The following is an 18,033-nucleotide window of genomic DNA, read 5'->3' on the forward strand; positions in this document are numbered from 1 at the left end:
AGGGTTTCTCTAATAACTTCCACACTTTTTTCAAGCCCAGCTAGTATCTTTAAAGTCATGATTCTGAACTCTAGGTCCGACATCGTACTAATGTCCGTATTGAGTAGGTCCCTGGCTGACGGTACTACCTCTTGTTCTTTTTGCTGAGGTGATTTTTTTTTCTTGTCATTTTGTCCAGAGGAGAATAGATGAATGAGAGAACAAAATGCTAACAGGTTTACAACATCCCCAGCAAATATACTGTATACAGATCAGAAAAGACCTGAAACCAGGGGAAAAGAAAGGGAAAGAAAGAAAAAAGAGGAAAAGAAAAAGAAAAGAAAGATAAAAACAAAAACAGAACAATACAAAAAAAGCAGAATGTGATCAAATATGATCAGGCTAGTGCATAGATCAGTGCCACACACTAGATTTTGGGCGTATTTTGGTCTGTTAGAAAAAAGTGCCTCCTAAAATTTTAAAGGAAGAAAGACATATATGTACAAAATAAGGGTTGATACAATGAAGGGATAGAAGATGACTGTAAAGATGAAAATTATAAAAGATTTTATAAAAGGACTTGATAAGAAGTTGTTTGAAAAAAGAAAGAAGAAGATTTAAGAAAAAGAAAAAAAAGAAAAAAGGGAGAGAATGTGATCAGGCAGGAGACTAGAACAGAGCCATACACTAGTGATTTAGGGTATATTTTGATCTGTTAGAAGAAACTGTATCTCAAAATTTTAAAGTGAGAACAACTTATATATATATATATATGCCAAAAATAAGGGTAACTACTATGAAGGGATAAAATATGACTCTAAAAATGAAAAATAAAAAATGTTTTTTTTTTAAAAGAGATTGATAAGATGTTGGTTGAAAAAGGGAAAAAGAAAAATAAAAAAACAGTTAACAAAAATCAACTTTGATGAACTAATGAATCATGGTAAAAAAAAAAAAAAGCCATGAATTCTATGTGCAGTATTCCCCTAGCGCTGGAGTTCTCCCGTTCTCCTTGATCGGTAAACTTGGTCTTGGCTTGCTGGCTGTTCGTGCTGATCTTCTGGGGGAGGGGCCTGTTGCCGTGGTTTCCAAATGTCTTTGCCGGAGGCTGAATTGCCCCGCCCTTGTCGGTCCGGGCTAAGCAAGCTGCTCGGGTTTGATCTCAGGAGCTTTTGTTCCCTGCAAGCTCTCCGTACAGCCTTGGAGGACCAGGGCAAAAATGGTGGCCTCCCAATCTCCACCCGGAGGAGCCGAGAACTCGGGGCCCCGCTCCTCAGTGCGCCCACAGAGAAAAGCAGTCACTCCCTTGTCCCCGGTCTCCGGCCGCTCTCCGCGCTCACCTGGCCTGTGACCAAGCGTTGCTATCTCTGGCACCCGACCCCGTGTGGAGTCTCCAAACCCAGCAGATCCCTACGGTGCGTTCCCGTGCTGCTCCTCCCGAGGGAGGAAGGGGAGTCTCCCTGGCTCTGCCGCTTGTTGGGTCCCTGCTGGAGAAGCAGTGGCCCGACTGGGCCGCGGATCACAGTTTATGGCAACCCCGAGCTGAGAGCCCGCGCCTCGGCTCCGTCTCTGCAGCCGGCTTCCCCGCTCCGATACCTGGGAGCTCTGGCGCACTCAGGCACCCCCGGTCTTTCTGTGACCCCAAGGGTCCTGAGACCACACTGTCCCGGGAGGATTCCACCCCCTGCTTAGCCACTGCAGCGACGTCCCTCAGCGGAGCCGACTTCTAACAGTTCCGATTTTGTGCTCCGCGGCTCTAGCACTTGCCAGAAGCGGCCAGCGGAGGCCCCTCCCCCGCTGTCTATCCTCCGGAATATCGGCTCGGATTCACTTCTCCACACGTCCTACCTTCCAGTAAGTGGTCGCTTCTCTGTTCAGAGAGTTGTTGCTACCCTCCTCTTCGATCTCCTGTTGAGTTCGTAGGTGTTCAGAATGGTTTGATCCCTATTCAGCTGAATTCCTGAGACCAGACGAAATCCAGGTCTCCTACTCCTCCGCCATCTTGCTCCGCCCCCTGCAGTGGAGTCTTGACGTAGGGGAGAGTGGACTTAGCTCCAAGTACAGCATGGGCAAGTGGGAATTTATAGGGAAAGAGCAGGGTGGAGGGCAGTGGATGGAACTTACTAAGAAGGAATTCTTCTTGCTAAAATTGGACAATGAAGAGGGGAACGCTGAAGCTCAAAAGTGGAGGCCAAATTGAGAATTTCAGGGGAGCCTGAGTAGAGCTTGGTCCTGGAGAAACTTCATCCGCACCAGAGCTGGAGTGGCAGGATGCCAGGCACACACATGTCGGTGGCAGCAGGGCGAGCTGCCGTTGGAGGGTGGTGGTGGCAGAGGATGGAGAGGCGGCCACCCAAGAGCGAGCAGCAGTCAGGCACCCACCCCAACGACAGACCTGCACACCCCCACTTCCCCATCCTCACACTATCCACCACTCCTCCTCCCTGTTCACATCCTGGTCCAGTCCAGGCAGGGATGGGCCCAACCCTAAAGCACTCACCACCATTGCTTCTCAACAGAGGTAATGAACTTCTTACATCTATTAATCTGCTTATCTTATAAAACTTCTTGAACCTGAATTTTAAAACACTATTCAAAAAAAGAAAAAAAAAACAACAACCAAAAATCTATAGTTAAAGTGTTTCTAGCCTGAGTTCTCCTGTATAATTTTAGTTTGGGGGAACATGCACAATATTAGTATTGTGATCATAGAAAAAAATAGGTGTCCAGATTTTAAGACAAATTGAGAGAACAAATGCAGATGATTTTCAATAGTTTTCTTCCTTTTTTTTTTTTCCTTTAATCTAGAATATGACAGATATTTGCTCCTAGGTTTCCAATGTGACTTGACTGATCCAGATTTTCTCTTTTTGGTAGTAATTTAGAGTTTAAGCTGTCATGGTGATTGACAGGCAAGCTGATTAAAATGTCCTCCTAGTACAACCAACCAGTGCAACCAAATGATCATGTTGCCTCTCAGGTCCCTGGACCCCAAATGAAGATAATTACTTCAGGTTCCTTGGACTCAAATTCCAGTTTACACAGCCCCTGGCTCTATTACTGGTGTAGTCTTTTCTAGGCTTGGGCTGATATACGGCAGTGCCCAGCCCCCAGCATGTAGTAAAAGAGGTCTGAGGGGCACTTAGAATCAAAATTCCAGAAAATTCCAGAAGGTCATCTAGCAAATACAAGAAACCTCCCTGATTCATGTTTGATCTTGCCAGTGTTTGCTTGAACTCATTGGTACTGGCCCAACCTGTTGAAAACTCTCCCTGAAAGAGAATTTAAAAGGGGAAAACTTTAGAGAGAAAAGTGGCGGCTGCAGGAAGTACCATGTGCCGGGAATAAATACCCAGCTTTGTCTCTGGGAGAGAATCCTAAGAATCTATGCTTGGAAAACAGAGAGGGCATCCTATAATTTTAACCTTTTCCCAACCAGAATAGCCAAATACAGCAACACTTGCCGTGTGTCTCACCCCTTGCCCTTCCCTCACGAGCTTCTTGGGAGAAACAGGAGATCAGAAGCAGACTGCATAACACTGGAGGTTCTCCCACCTCATGTCCAGTGTTGCCCAGGCCTGGGAGCCACCAGCCCTACCCATCCCTTCCTCGCCCAACCCTTATCAAAGAATAACCCTTAAAATTTGAAAAAAACATAATTTTCATACAAATAGGTAGTGAGTATATATCAAAGTTTTATTTCACCCATTAATAAGGGAATCGCTAGGATGACAAATCTGGTCTAAGGAGCCTCTGAAAATGGGAATTCTGTATAGCCAGAGAACAAAACAGAATGACGAAATAAGGATGTCATGCTAAATAGGAAACAGGAAGTACCATCATTTTGTCTTATCCATTTTCTATACAATACCTTCTAACTCTCAGGAGTTGTAAAACACCATCACCAAGAGCAAATGGTAAATCAGACAAAGTTGCTGCATTTTAGGGGTCAGCAAAGTGTGCCTTCAAGGGCCAGATAGTAAATAAATCTCTTCTTTGATGGTTCTGTTTCGGAGGAACAGAACCTAGGTCCTTGGGGAAGACAGTCTTGAGTTGTAATACTGGCAAGAAGTTTTAAAGAAGATTGACATCTCAAAGGAGCAGAGAATGAATTTACAAGTTTTGTAAACTAACTACTCTTTTTTTTAAGATTTTATTTATTTATTTGACAGAGACACAGCAAGAGAGGGAACATGAGCAGGGGAAGTGGGTGAGGGAGAAGCAGGCTTCCCGCTGGGAGCCCGATGTGGGGCTCGATCCCAGGACCCTGGGACCATGACCTGAGCCGAAGGCAGACACTTAACGACTGAGCCTCCCGGGTGCCCCTAAACTAACTACTCTAAGAAAAGGGAAGTCAGGGGTCTAGAGTTAATCAAGCTGAGAGGAAGGTTAAGGCAGTCTTGGTCAGAGGATTCAGCATTTCTTTTCTATGCCCTGATTTTACCATATTTACAGGCAATGCCCAGATAGACCACTTATTTAATTCTATTTGCAAAATTTGAAACAAAATCCAATCAAGTCTTTTTCATTTGTTTTCTTTTGGCATAACGTCAGGGTGGAAATGTAGTTTGTGGTGGTAATCCTGGGAGGGGGGAATATGATTCCATTGTTACTTTTAGACTAAAGAGAAGAGGAGAAATTTTGAAACTTCTCATGAGATTTCTAGGTGAGTATCATTCCACATTCAGATCAGCATCTGAATTCCTGGATGTGTCTCTAAATGAGGGCCAGTAATCGGTTAGGCCAAATGACATCTGCAGAGGGGCGGACACGTAAGAGAAGTGACACAGGGTTATCACTGCGTGTGGTTGTCATTCAGCTTTTGAAAACAACCCAAATAAATGAATCTATGATATAGAAAGTATAAACCAGTGTTAGAACTATCTGTGATTTATCAACTGAAAAACCGAATAAATCACAGCTGCTCGGGATTCTGCCAGCATCCTGGCAGCTAGAGTTGTCTTTCATTTAGGCTGCTCTGAAAATTCTTTAGAAGCATGGAGGGCTTTTATGCCAGTTAGCTGCGCAGGTTGAAGATTTCAAAAATGCAAAATTACACATACTTATTCTAACGTACTCTCTCCTTGAATTCCTAAGAAGTTTCCTCAAAAATGGGCAGATTTCAAGGCTGGTAAACTGAACATTGAAATTAATTACAGTCTCGGGACGCCTGGGTGGCTCAGTCGGTTAAGCAGCTGCCTTCGGCTCAGGTCATGATCCCAGGGTCCTGGAATCAAGCCCCGCATCGGGCTCCTTGCTCAGCAGGGAGCCTGCTTCTCCCTCTCTCCCCCTCTGCTTGTGCTCTCTCTGTCAAATAAGTAAAATATTTTAAAAAAAGAAAGAAAGAAATTAATTACAGTCTGGCATCCAGAATGCTTCCAGCCAGAGCAAACTCATTTTCTCAGGAAAGTTGCATAATTTGAAAGACTCCCATTTAGTTGCCAGCTCTGAAAAGGTAGTAGATGTCACATATCACAGTAGTGACAACAGAAACAATAACTATTAATTGGCACTATTTGACACTAATTGACACTACTTTTAATCTTAATACAGAACTATGCAAAGTAGGTATTTCTCCCCATTACAGAGTCCGAGAAACTGTGTTTCAGAGAAGTGTAAGTAACTTACCTTTTACTTGTCACACAATTACTGAGGGCTACAGCTGGAACTTGATGGCAGTTCTGTGTGCTTTCTTCAAGTCTGTCTACTGCCTCTTTAGAGTCTTTTTTTTTTTACGATTTTATTTATTTATTTTTGAGAGAGAGAGAGAGAGAGCACGAGCAGGGGGAGGGGCAGAGGGAGAAGCAGGCTCCCCACTGAGCAGGGAGCCTGACATGGGGACTCAATCCCAGGCCCCGGGATCGTGACCTGAGCCAAAGGCAGACGCTTAACGACTGAGCCACCCAGGCACCCTATAAAGAGTCTTACCAGCCCTCCTACTGGCTATACAAAGGTTGTTTATTTAGAAAAAATGACAACACACTTAAGTTTAATCCTAAATGAATTGTTAGATATCACATTTCACCAAGTGAAATTTCCTATATTTTGTTATATTCTTAGAAAGCCCCCCCAAAAGTTCATTTTTAGAAACAAAATTCCCGAACTTCTTAATGTCCCCTTCACATGTACTATTGGCTCTGCTAGGAGTGTCCCTTCTGAGCTGAAGTACCCACAGGAATTCTCCTTCCAGGAGACTCTCCCAGCCTCTGCCCCTGCCCTCTGCCCTCTGTCTCTGGCCCCGTGTCTTGTTTTTACCCTGTTGCCGTCCTGTGCTTCCTGGCTGTTAACTTACCTGCTTCCCTGAGGGAACTCCGATATTGCCTGGACCGCCAGGTACCTTTAGCCTTCTCCAGAGTTTCAACCCGGGCCCTCATCCCACACGTGAGCCACTGCATGGAGCTTCCCTAGGATGCTCCTGGAATCCTTCACGGAACCCCTGAATGCAAAGCCTGCACGGAACAGCTGCCGGGCCACCTCCCTCAGCCCCTGCTCTCAGAGCTCTCCTTCCACCAGCTAATCCTGGGACACTCAGGTCCTAGCACCGATGCACCCAAAATGCTTCAGTTTGGCAGATATAAATAATGACCAAGAGCAGAAATAATTCTTAAGTCTCCCAGCCAGAGCAAGATGTGTAAGGACATTCACACATCCACTCACAGAAGAAAAGTTTCTGAGAGCCTACGATAAACAGTTTGTGGTTATTGTTTTGAGAATGGTGGATAATTAAAACAAAACCCAAAGTTTTTCACATTACATGTCCCTTTAACCCAGAAAAGATCTCCCGTTAGTAACTTACTCAGTTCCACAGATGTGTTTTAAGCTCCAGCCACATGCATGGTGGGTGCTATGCCATGTACTCTCTATCATCTAATGATTATTCTCACCCTAATCCTGCCCTTCAGCCATAAGGCATAAGCAAAACATGTTTTAGCCAATAATTAAATAATAAAACAATGAAATATTAACTTTAGTTACAGATTTTTTTTTAAAGTTCCTTTGATCACTGAATTCCATCAGCAGTTCTAGAGGTATGTGTCCCGCTAATGTTCCAGCTGTGCGGTTCCCATAGGACGCCTAGGACGGGAGATTTATATTTGAGCTGCAGGGACATTAGCAATCATCTGGTTTAAATAACCTATTTTATAGAAGGCCAAGTGGGACTAAAGATGCTAACCTACTTTCCCAAGGCCACAGATGGATGCTGGCATTGTTCCCCCACCCAGGGCACCTTCCTGGAGGCTGCAGCACCAACAGCCCCGAAGAGCGGACTCACTCCCTCTGCAGGTGCAGCGAATCCTGGAATGTTCTCAGGATCTGGGAAAATAAACCAGATGGGCCTGTGTGGAAGGTGAGGTCCCTGCATTATAACTCAAAGGCACCCTCAGGGGACAGGCATATTTATATAGATTACTGAGTGCTGAGCACCAAACACTGTATTAGGGTAACATTCACATCTTGAGAAGGAAATAGACTACCAGTGCAGCATTAAGATTTTGTGGGCTCTAGGCCTTCTGTGAATATTAATAAAATATTAACATTAATTAATAAAAATACTTAAAATTCGAGGCACATGGGGGGCATAGTAAGTTCTGCCCCGGTCTCTTGGTTTCCGCTCAGGTCATGATCTCAGGGTCGTGAGATGGAGCCCGGACACTGGGCCCTGTGCTCAGCACAGCCTGCTTGAGACTCCCTCTCCTTCTCTTGCTGCTGCTCACGATCTCTCAAACAAATTTTAAAAACTTTTTAAAATCAGTCAGTAAAAATACCTAAAATTATATCTTATGAGTCAATAAAAATACCTAAAATTATATCTTATGACTTATTATATCTTATGGTATAAAAATGAATATCCAGCGTGGATCATATTGTTTTTTTTTTCTCATTTTAAAGAATTTAAAACATGTTCTTGAGCGCTTAAGAGTATAGGGGCTAAGCGTGTGTCCTGCGCCCTGCAGACTACCAGTGGTTGGGACGGGTTGATTTGTCATTCTTTGCTGCTCTAGGCAAAGACCTCCCCTCCTGACCACCAACGAAACTGAGACCTCCAAGCCTTGGCTATGAGTTGGGAGGGGAAGGAGAGATGGTGTTACAGCTGCCCTCACCCCATCCCTCCTCCACCCCCACCCCCGCAGCGGTAGGTGCGCGCACCTGGCCGGCTTTACTCCCCCCCGCCAACCGTGGGAAATCTAGTCACTGAGTCCAGGTGGGAGGCTTGGTGACGCTGGGCGCCAGGGCGCTGAGGGCCCGCCTGCCTCGGACCTCCGGAGCCCTAGCTCTGCCTTATGGGAACGGGAAAAGATGATCCAGGAGTTTCCACCACCCTCCCCCAGCCGTCGAGGCCCGACCTGTCGCGGTCATCACGCAGTACTAATGGCTCTATCTGCTGTACCCTGGAGCTCCTTCCGCCACCGCGCGAATTCCTTCCAGACTTCTCTTCCCTCCACCAGTGCTCACCGCACAGTGGTTTTTAAGAAGACAGAAAGCAGTTGGGGCTCTTAGAATTTCATCCCTTAAATCTTCCTACTTCTGTTGCTCTTGAGTGCCATCTAGCGAACACTCGGTTTCATCACACTGAAATGGGCTGCTGGAGGGCTTGGAGAGGCGTCCCTGCAAAAGACGTTCGAACAGGTCCTCAGCCCAGGCCAGCCCAGGGGAAGCCTGAGTTTCAGCCAAACTGAGCTGAAATCTCGCCTTAGGACAGGACACAATCAAAGGAGATGCTTCACTTCCTGTCCAACACGTGAGTGGTGCCACAGAACGCAAGAGAAGGGCATAATGAAATTATAAAGAACAGGGCAGAAAGGCAATCAATCAGTTCGGGGGCAAGTGACAGGACGGTCTGCTGTACGTGGAAAAGGGGCGCCGTGCAATGAACTGGGGTTAGAGACATGCGCACCAGACACCCTCAGAGGCCTGAGAGACGGGGAGAGTCTTTTTTCAGGCCTGACAAGCATGACAAGAAGCTTGAGAAAGACAGTCTTGGACCGTCAGGGTCCTATGAATTTATAAACTGCTTGGTGACCAAAACCATAATCTTTTTAATGTTAACTGTAAAATGCCTCAAAGTGTTCCCTGCAGGCAAGGAACATTTATTTAAATGGTTTTGATCACATGATGAAGAGCTAAGGGACATCCTTCTTCAGTCAGCCAGTTGGGAATGCTTTTCAGGACCTTTGGCACAGAGATAAAAAGACAGTACATAAGCAAATCAGGGGAGAAACTGATACATAAAATGTGCTTACACTGGACATCTCAGAATGATATGCCCAAGTCCCACATAGCAGCTCACTTCCTTCAAGCTGTGGTCATTGCTGTCACATTTGAGCAACAGGAACAAATGTGGAGTTGCTGTAGTATCAGACTGTGCTTCTCTAAGCAAACATTCTGCCTAATGAAGGAGTTTGGGCAGACAGTGGTTTTGAGCTCTTGTTTAGTTAAGAGAGCCTTTGTTCAAAGCAAAGCATTTTTGGAAGTCTGATATGTGAACCGGCAAGAGGAAAGATGCTGGCATGTTTGGGCCTCTCAGCACCCCCACCATCCCTTGTTAGCCCCTTGGACCCTGAGGTGTCTCCTGGAAACCCCATATTGGAAAACCACTAGAATGATGTCAAAAGCTGAACATTGTAAGCAGACATGTGGATGCTAATCTAGGGTTATACTTTCTAGCTAAAATGGACTTCAGGGAACACCTGGGTGGCTCAGTCGGTTAAGCGACTGCCTTGGGCTCAGGCCATGATCCTGGAGTCCTGGGACTGAGCCCCACATTGGGCTCCCTGCTCAGCAGGGAGTCTGCTTCTCCTTCTGCGCCTCACCCCTCTCATGCTCTCTCTCATTCTCTCTCAAATAAATAAATAAAATATTTTAAAAAAATAAAATGGACTTCAGTTTCCTCACTTATGAAAATGAGGTCAGTGATATCTGCTCTGGAAGGTGGTTGTGAATATTAATGAAGACATGTTTGAAGTGCCCAGCACAATGCCAAACACAAAATGGCCCTCAATAAATGCGAGCTCCCTGTTCATATAAATAACTGTCATTGCACTCCTGGTGAAGCTGGAGGTTCAAGATCATGATCCCTAAGGCTACGTCAGGGCAAGGCCTGAAATGGAATGACATTAATGCTTTGACTACCTCCAGAATCCACATGGGAAGCTGGGGATGAAGACAGGACCTCTTGGTGTCAGGATGGACCTGGAACTTTCCTACCAGCTGCAAACGAGCAGCTCCTGACATGGCTCTACACACTAAGGCCAAGTGCCCTGGACTGCCTCTACACAGAGATTGTCAAATTTGCTGTGTAGAAGAGCTACCTAAGTAAGCTAAGGACAGAAAATTAATTCATTTTGCCAGCAAGCAATTATAGTAAGCCCCAGAGGCTACGCCAAACGATGGTAGGTCTTTGGTGGGTGTGGTACAGGCCCATGAAGAAACCTCTCTATAGTGCCATAAAAAGAATGTATTGAAAGAGGGCTTAAGCAAATCCAGAAAGCTAAGGCAATTATAGACCAACTAGTCTATGCACCAGTCATGAGGACTTCACTTCTTCAAAGTCACACACACAGCTTGATTATGACTTGAAAATATTCTTCTAGAAAATGGCATCCAGTTGTACTCTTCTTAACCAACTATGGATCTCAAGTCTCTTTTGTCTTCCTTCTTTCCAAGCTACACACTGTTCAGGTTGTTGCTACATCATGTTTACATAATGTATTGATCAAATCAAGAGCAGAGTGGAGGAAGTTCAGACTGATTTTGTGCAAATTTTATTTTGTGCAAAGCCCTGGCGATGTATTAAGGAGGAGGCAAATAGTCGTATGGCCTAAGGTGACTGATGAATATGTCCATCATTCTAAGGAGAAATGTCTTTGGGATATGACAAAGAAAGAAAATGACAACAGTATAGGGAAACCTTCGCTTAAAAAATTTCTACTAAACTTTAATCCATCGTACAATCTCTTCTCTTCCGTGGCGCCTCCTCCCTATGATCAGCGCACATCCAGTTCTCAGTCTTCGCCTGAAGCCCGAAGTTTTAGGTGCCCCCTCAAGATTGGTATGTAAGTAGAGGGCCATCAACATACCTAGGAAAAGTATTTTTGAAGTATAATAATGGAAGCAGTACGGGCTGCTTCACAAATTAAATTTCTAAATATGATCTCTTCTATTAACGATTCTAATTAACGGCAACTGCCTTTTCATGCCTGGTCCCACAACTGCCCCTCTTGGCTCTTTTCCTTCCCCGGCACTGCCCCTCACACAGAGGATCCACAGAAACAGCCTTGGGCTTTGCAACACTCAACTTCTGAGTCTCAGCTTCCTCATCTGCAAAGTGAGCAAATGCGTGAGAAGGTTCTAAAATACCTTTCAGCTCTAACATTGTATCTAAAATGTAAGATTTTATCTAAGGATAAAATTAAAATCTAAAGCAATTAGTTGGTCGGAAATTCTTAATGCTGAAGATTTTGAAGGGCCACGCTGATATGTGTTGGATCAATGAATGTTGTCTTAGTACCCAGGAAAGTATACACAGCAAATACACAGCAAACAAAAACTAAGCTTGGTGATTTGAACTCTCCTACTTCTCTGTGGACTGGTCCTGAATAAATAACACGGGGAAAGCAAGTTGTCTATGAACTAGGTGCATTTGTTTTTCAAATATATCTGGTCTAGGGTCCCTGAATGTGGATAAGTTTATTTCTCCAACGTTGCCTTATTGTGTTCTGTTCAGCTTTACTGTTGCCTAGACTATGCCTAGCTGGGCTGAAGGAAATGACAGTAAAACAGTAACATTTTTTTAATGGGAAACTCATTTGGTTATCACACATTTGCTATTACTCTTCAGAGGGGTAGAATCTGTGCATTCCATCAGCTTTCCTAGTTAATATATTTCTCTGCTGCGGAGAGAAGGAAATGGAGCTCCTTGACTATTCCCCCCTGATTTCCGTTATCAAGACTACAAGCCTTGAGTGTAAGGTCACTGACAGCTGTTATTTATTAAACCTGGCCCTGGATGTGAATCTCCTGGGTTGTCAGGGTAAGTCTGAGTCATTTTCTGAACAGTGACAAGGATCCCCTAACATGGCCAGCTTTAGGAACTTTCAAGCAGACGAAGCCAGTTCACATTAGTCAGTCCTGCTTGCCCATAAGGGACCCTCACGCTGCAAAGAAATACAACTTCACGTGAAGTCTTTTAGCAGGTCTACCTGCTGGGAGCCCCAGACACGGTTTTTCCTGCTCTTGCCCCAGCGCTGGGGCTGGTTTTACTAATTTCCCTCGCTATCACTTCTGCCACCACTAGGAGGCGCTGGATGAATGAGCCTAAAGGTTCATCGGCATTCTCACCCCATACCGTGTCCTAGTGACCCTGCGCAGAGCTACTGTGGGCAGTAAACTTGACAAAGCCACTATGTTTCCCACTTGAAGATTCACAAAAGACATTAGCTTATTAATGACCCTAAGAAATTTAAAAGTGAAAAGAGAAGGGGGATAAGTTTGGAGGGAAGAGGGAGAAAGAGAAACAAGGGAGAGAGAAAGATGTTACGTTTACGTCACCCTGCATTTCAGGGGAGGGGAAAAAGCTTATTTAGCCACCAACCTCTTCTTAGTATAAAACCTATTAAGTCCTGCTGAATTAGAGTTCTGCAAATGTTCCCACTTGGGAAATACAGGACCAGCTGATCACTTGAAATCATCCTAATTCTGACAATGCTATTTACAGATCTTTGAACGCACAGTTCTGATGAGCCCCTTCCCTCACCCGGAAATCCTCCCCGGCCTCCCCCTGCCTATAGAGTCCAAATTCCTTAGCATGGCCTTTGAGACCTACCAGAATTTGGCCTTATCTTTCCAGTCTTGGTTCCCTGCCTTCCTGTCCATGAGTGTCTGCTGCCTCCTAAGTGGGTCTCCCGGGCTCTCTCTTCTCCTGTCTGTTGCTTCCCCACCTCTGTGCCTCTGCTCGTGATGCTCCGTCCGGTCGGGATGCCTGTCATAGTCTTTGCACGTACAAATGCCATTCACTTTAAATAAATGAAACAATGACCTGAAACAAATAGATCTCTAGTCTCTCAAAAACAGAGACTAGAGATCTATTTGAACTTTAATAGGGGAAAAATGATTAATCCAAAGGAAAGATCTCTTAACATTAAGGCCTAAGGAATCAGCAAGGGACTAAGAGAAAGATACTTTTTAAATGAGGAAATTGTCCTGAGCTCTCAAAACCATCCACATATATGACTGCTTGGCTACTTTATAAGGTATACCTGATCTTAAGTACATATTTTCACAACTCATCTCTGCAGAAAATGCTTACCTTAAAAACCTAACAAACAAAAAAATCTTAATTCTCTAATGCAGCGGTTACCGAACGTGCTCTCCAGATGCGGCAGCATCACCTGAGACCTCCTTAGAAACACAGATTCTCAGTCACCGTCCTAAGCCCTCTGCTTCAGAGACTCTGAGGATGGGGCCAGGAACCTGTGTTTTAACAAGGCCTCTGGTTGATTCTGATGCCCAACCAAGTTTGTGCATAATTATATTCATAGTAAATATGTTATCACCTGTGTCCATAATCTCAAAGATACAGAAATGTGCATTTCACTTTTCACTCCAGTCTGTTACCATTACTGGACAACCCACTCCAAAATGGAGTGATGGCAAATCTCTTTGGTCTCTGGCCTTTGACTTCCACCAGTTCGCTGCACGGGCATCCACGTAGTCATTAAAACCCGCCCATCTCTTACAGCGGATCAAGTAGATCCCTGCAAATTCCTGGCCTGTGGCGAATTTGCCGAATGTGTGAAAAATGAGCGGACCAAGGAAGCAGAGTGTCACTGCTGACCAGGGCACGTGAGCCGGGGGCGTGGGCACCACCGGGACCCGGGCCTCTGTGCCCCCACAGAGGAATGTGAGGTCATCCAGGGAAAGGGAGCTCCGTGCAGGTAGGTCGAGCACAGTCACTTTATAGACCCAGGAATTTGTTATTCTTGTTTTTGAGAAACCTATCGTTAGAATGAATGCATACGTTCCTCTAAACCCACGGGTTCTCGATCTCCAGTGCACATCAAAATCTCCCAGAGGAGGACTTCTTTTAACACATGGCCGGGCCCTGTTATGCTCTTTTTTGATGCAGCAGGTCTGGGTAGGGCCCAGGTAAGGCTGCTGCTGGCGGTCCAAGGACCACACTTTGAGACCACTGCTCTGGCCTTTCAGCAGTATTTCAGTAAGACCAACAAGGGAAGGAAAAAGAGCCTGTTGTCAGCTTCAAGACCAATACTACATGGTCTCCTACCTTAATTGGTGTTGAGGGGTGTGTGTGTGTAATATTTGTTTTTTCCCTCTTTGTAAATATAGCTTTCATCATGAGAAATTTGGAAAATACAGAGAATTATGAGAAAGAAAAATCATGTGATATTCATCATATTAACTGTTCTTATCTTGTGATGCACATGTTATTACAGAATGTTTACATAGAATGTCCTAAAGCAAAATGGAATCAGACCGGCTTCTTTTATACACAGCATTTTTACATAGAACATTCCCCCATGTCATTAAATATTTTCTGTACCATCATTTTTAATGATTACATAGTAGTCTAGTCTATAGACATGGTATGTTTAATCAGTCCTTTATTTCCAACAGAAAGGTTAAGAGAAGCTCTTAAGAAGAGGGAAAAGGAGGCAAGATATAACTGGCCTTCTATTCACAAACCAGACTTCAGGGTGTAGGTGGCATTATGAACGATCAGGGAACACAGAGGCCCCTAACGCTTCTCCAAGTCCTGTGACACCTAGATCAAGTCCACACGTGCACTCTGCCCGCCCGTGGAGGGCTTCTTCCTGAGCCTGACTCGCGTTTCCCACTCAAGAGTCTCCAATCACACACACCTGAACATCTCCCCAGTGGTGATCACCTGAGACCCATATCTTGAGTAGATCATCCTGTGTTTGTTTTTACTGTCCTCTTAATCATTCTAGTGGCCACAGTCTCTAATTTCCCTCTAATTTCCCCAGTCTCTAATAATCCCTCTAACCAGGGAGCTCATGGCCATCTGCTTACTCCATCAACAAGAAGCTAGAGAGATTTAGCCTTTCTCTTCATGAAACATACCCTGTTCTTTCAAAGTATTCACACTTTAAAGACAATGACTTAACCCAATTATGGTTAAGAAGCAATATTCTGGAGTCAAATTGTGATGGAAATTTTGGTTCGGGGCACCTGGGTGGCTCAGTCGGTTAAGTGTCTCAGGTCACGATCTTGGGGTCCTGCGATCGAGCCCCGCTTTGGGCTCCCTGCTCAGCGGGAAGTCTGCTTCTCCCTCTGCCTGCCACTCCCCCTGCTTGTGCTCTATCAAATAAATAAATAAGTAAACCTTCTTAAAAATTTTTTTGGCTTAGCAATTTACTAATCAAGTGACCTTGGACCAATTAACGTCTCAAAATCTCAATTCCCTCATTGGATAATGAAACTAATAAAACCCACCTATTAGGTTACTGCAAGGAGTAAATGAAATTGTTTATAAAGCATCTTTACAAAGAACATAAAACACAAGAATATCCATTCAAGTGAGTGAGGATTATGATAATGCTGTCAACTTTCTCCAAGTTAATCTCAATCCCAACAGGATTTTATATGGAATTTGACATTCTGGTTCTAAATTTCTTCTGGAAATGAAAATGTACAACAGAAAATCTTGAAGTACAATGATGGAGAGGTTGGTCTGAAGGACAGTAATACATAAAATAATATTTAGAACACTAAGATGGACAATAAATATACAGAACAAATATATATATAAGCCCCAAATAGACCCTTATATTTAGACTATTTTAACAAGCATTTCAAATCAGTAGCAGAAGTATTGACTGGTCAGTAATGCTTAGAATACAACTGGCCTTCCATTTAGGAAAGAAATAAAATTAGTTTTTTACTATACACCAATCCATTCTATATCAAAGATTGAAACCTAAAATCAAAACTTTGAAAGTATGAGGAAAACTATTTTTAAAACCATTTGTATAATCCTGGGCTAAAAAAGCCTTCCATAATTAAGACACCAATTTCACATGACATTAAAAGGAGAATTTCCACAGGGGGAAAAGTCACCACAAATAAAATTAACATATTAACAAGGTGGGAGAAAAATATTTGTAACCTATCTTAATATCGTAAAGGTTGAACATCCATAATCATCGGAGCTCCTACATATCAATAAAAGACAAGCATGCTAATATTAAAATGGGCAAAGAATACACAAGGGCAATTCATAGAAGAAATCCAGATGACCAAGAAAACATAGGCAAAGATGCACTCAGTCTCACTATAATTAGGGAAATCCAAAAACAATAAAGAGGTATCATTTGTTACTCATGAGTTCAGTAAAAAATGTTAATACTATCCAATGTGAGTAATGTCAGGGAAAACTAGTCCTATCAAGCATTGCTGGTGGATGTGTAAATTGGAAAAAACCTTTCTCCAAGAAATATTTGTTGGTATCGATAAAATTTTAAATTTGATTCATATACTCTACTTTTAGACAACTATTCCTACACAAATAGTTGCATTTGTGCACTAAGATATGTTTATAAAAACGTTCCCAGCATCACGGCTTTGAATCGTGAAACAACTGCACAGCGCCTCTGTGGAGAAATAGTTAAGTGTGGTGTATCAGTCACTACGGAACACAACAGTTAAAAGCAATAATATAGTCTACCGGAGCTGCCATAGAAATAAGACATTTTATTAAATGAGAAAAGTAAGTTGCAGAATAATAGATCCTGTTTGGGTAATAATTTAATAATAAAACTATGTATACTTAGAAGTATACTAGTTTCAACTATATGGCATTACCATTTTATCAGTAACAAATCATCAAACATTGGCAACTTTGTATGGTTCGCTCAAATATGTAGGAAAAGCATAGCAAATACGTGGAATGACAGACACACTCAGCTACTATCCCGGTTAACTATGGAAAGGAGTAGAATTGCTCAGTGTTAAATGTTAAACCTTGATCTCAGCATGAGGACAAACCCCACGGCCCCCACAAGCCGCCTCAGAACTGAAGCACAGGGGTGCTGAGGGTCCGCCCTGGATCCCTGATCCCACTACTGTTCTTCCCAGATGCCATCATGTATGTGACTCTGACAGTTTACTTATGTGAGGATCAGGTGACCGTTTAAGACCTTATCAACCATAACTGAAGACGGTGATTAAACCGGAGGCTTTAGAGTGAGACCTGAGTTAAAGCTCTATCCCAGCTTGTTGTGACCTGAAGCAACTTTGAGCCCCACATTTCTCGTCCATATAATGGGGATGACAGGAATACATTCATGGGTTTGGGTGAGGAGTAAAGCAGATGCTCTTCAGGGTAAACCGCTCTGCTGCAGGCATTATTGGAGCCATTTGGTAATTATCCACCAAGGGCAGCCCCGTTAAGGAGAAACCTGAGTCCCTACCTGGCGTTTAAACCTAAACTCAGAAGCAAATCAGCCCACGGCACTAAAGTGCTGTTAACACTGAAAGCAGCACTCTCTAAAGCATCATAAACTCGGCTGCATTTTTTGTTAGTCTACCTGAAAGTGAAGAAAAGAGATAGGAAAATTATATTGAGGGCAGGTGCCTTACTGAGATGAGTCCATGGATACACAACGAACATTTTCAGTTTGTTTTCTTGGTCATTCTACGGCCATCATTCTATTTTCACCTTTGTTTTTCCTTCTTTTCCTCAATTCAGTACTTAACAATATACTCCATACATTTTTCGTTTTCTTAAATTTTAATTGTCCTAAACACATATTCAGTTATATTAAGAACTTGGCAAAAATTCTCCCAAGAATAAACAAAATTTTCATTTTCAAAGGTCCCTTTTTAGCTTAATGAGTTTGAATTTTATTAATTACAATTATCATTTTACATATGCAGAAAATGCAAATCTAGATCTAATAGAGTAAATTACTTATGACTTTTCCTCCTCAGATCTAAAAATTTTTACTTTGTCCTTTAATTTAATAGGCCTAATGTGTTCTCTGTGATGTTTTTAAATGATAATGAAAATTATTT

General features: G+C 43.4%; 1 protein-coding gene across 1 annotated transcript in view; it reads left to right on the forward strand.

Moving 5' to 3' along the window:
- LOC148163056 (interphotoreceptor matrix proteoglycan 1-like) overlaps positions 1–18,033 on the forward strand; it is a 133,950-nt gene that overhangs the window by 112,986 nt on the left and 2,931 nt on the right. Inside the window, 1 exon segment of the mRNA XM_088028551.1 lies at positions 13,718–13,913. Coding sequence (XP_087884677.1) covers positions 13,718–13,913 — 196 coding nt within the window.

Source organism: Eumetopias jubatus, unplaced genomic scaffold (assembly GCF_037043125.1).
Source record: "Eumetopias jubatus isolate StellerSeaLion01/CBP00866 unplaced genomic scaffold, mEumJub1_p1.0 scaffold_11, whole genome shotgun sequence".
NCBI lineage: Eukaryota > Metazoa > Chordata > Mammalia > Carnivora > Otariidae > Eumetopias > Eumetopias jubatus.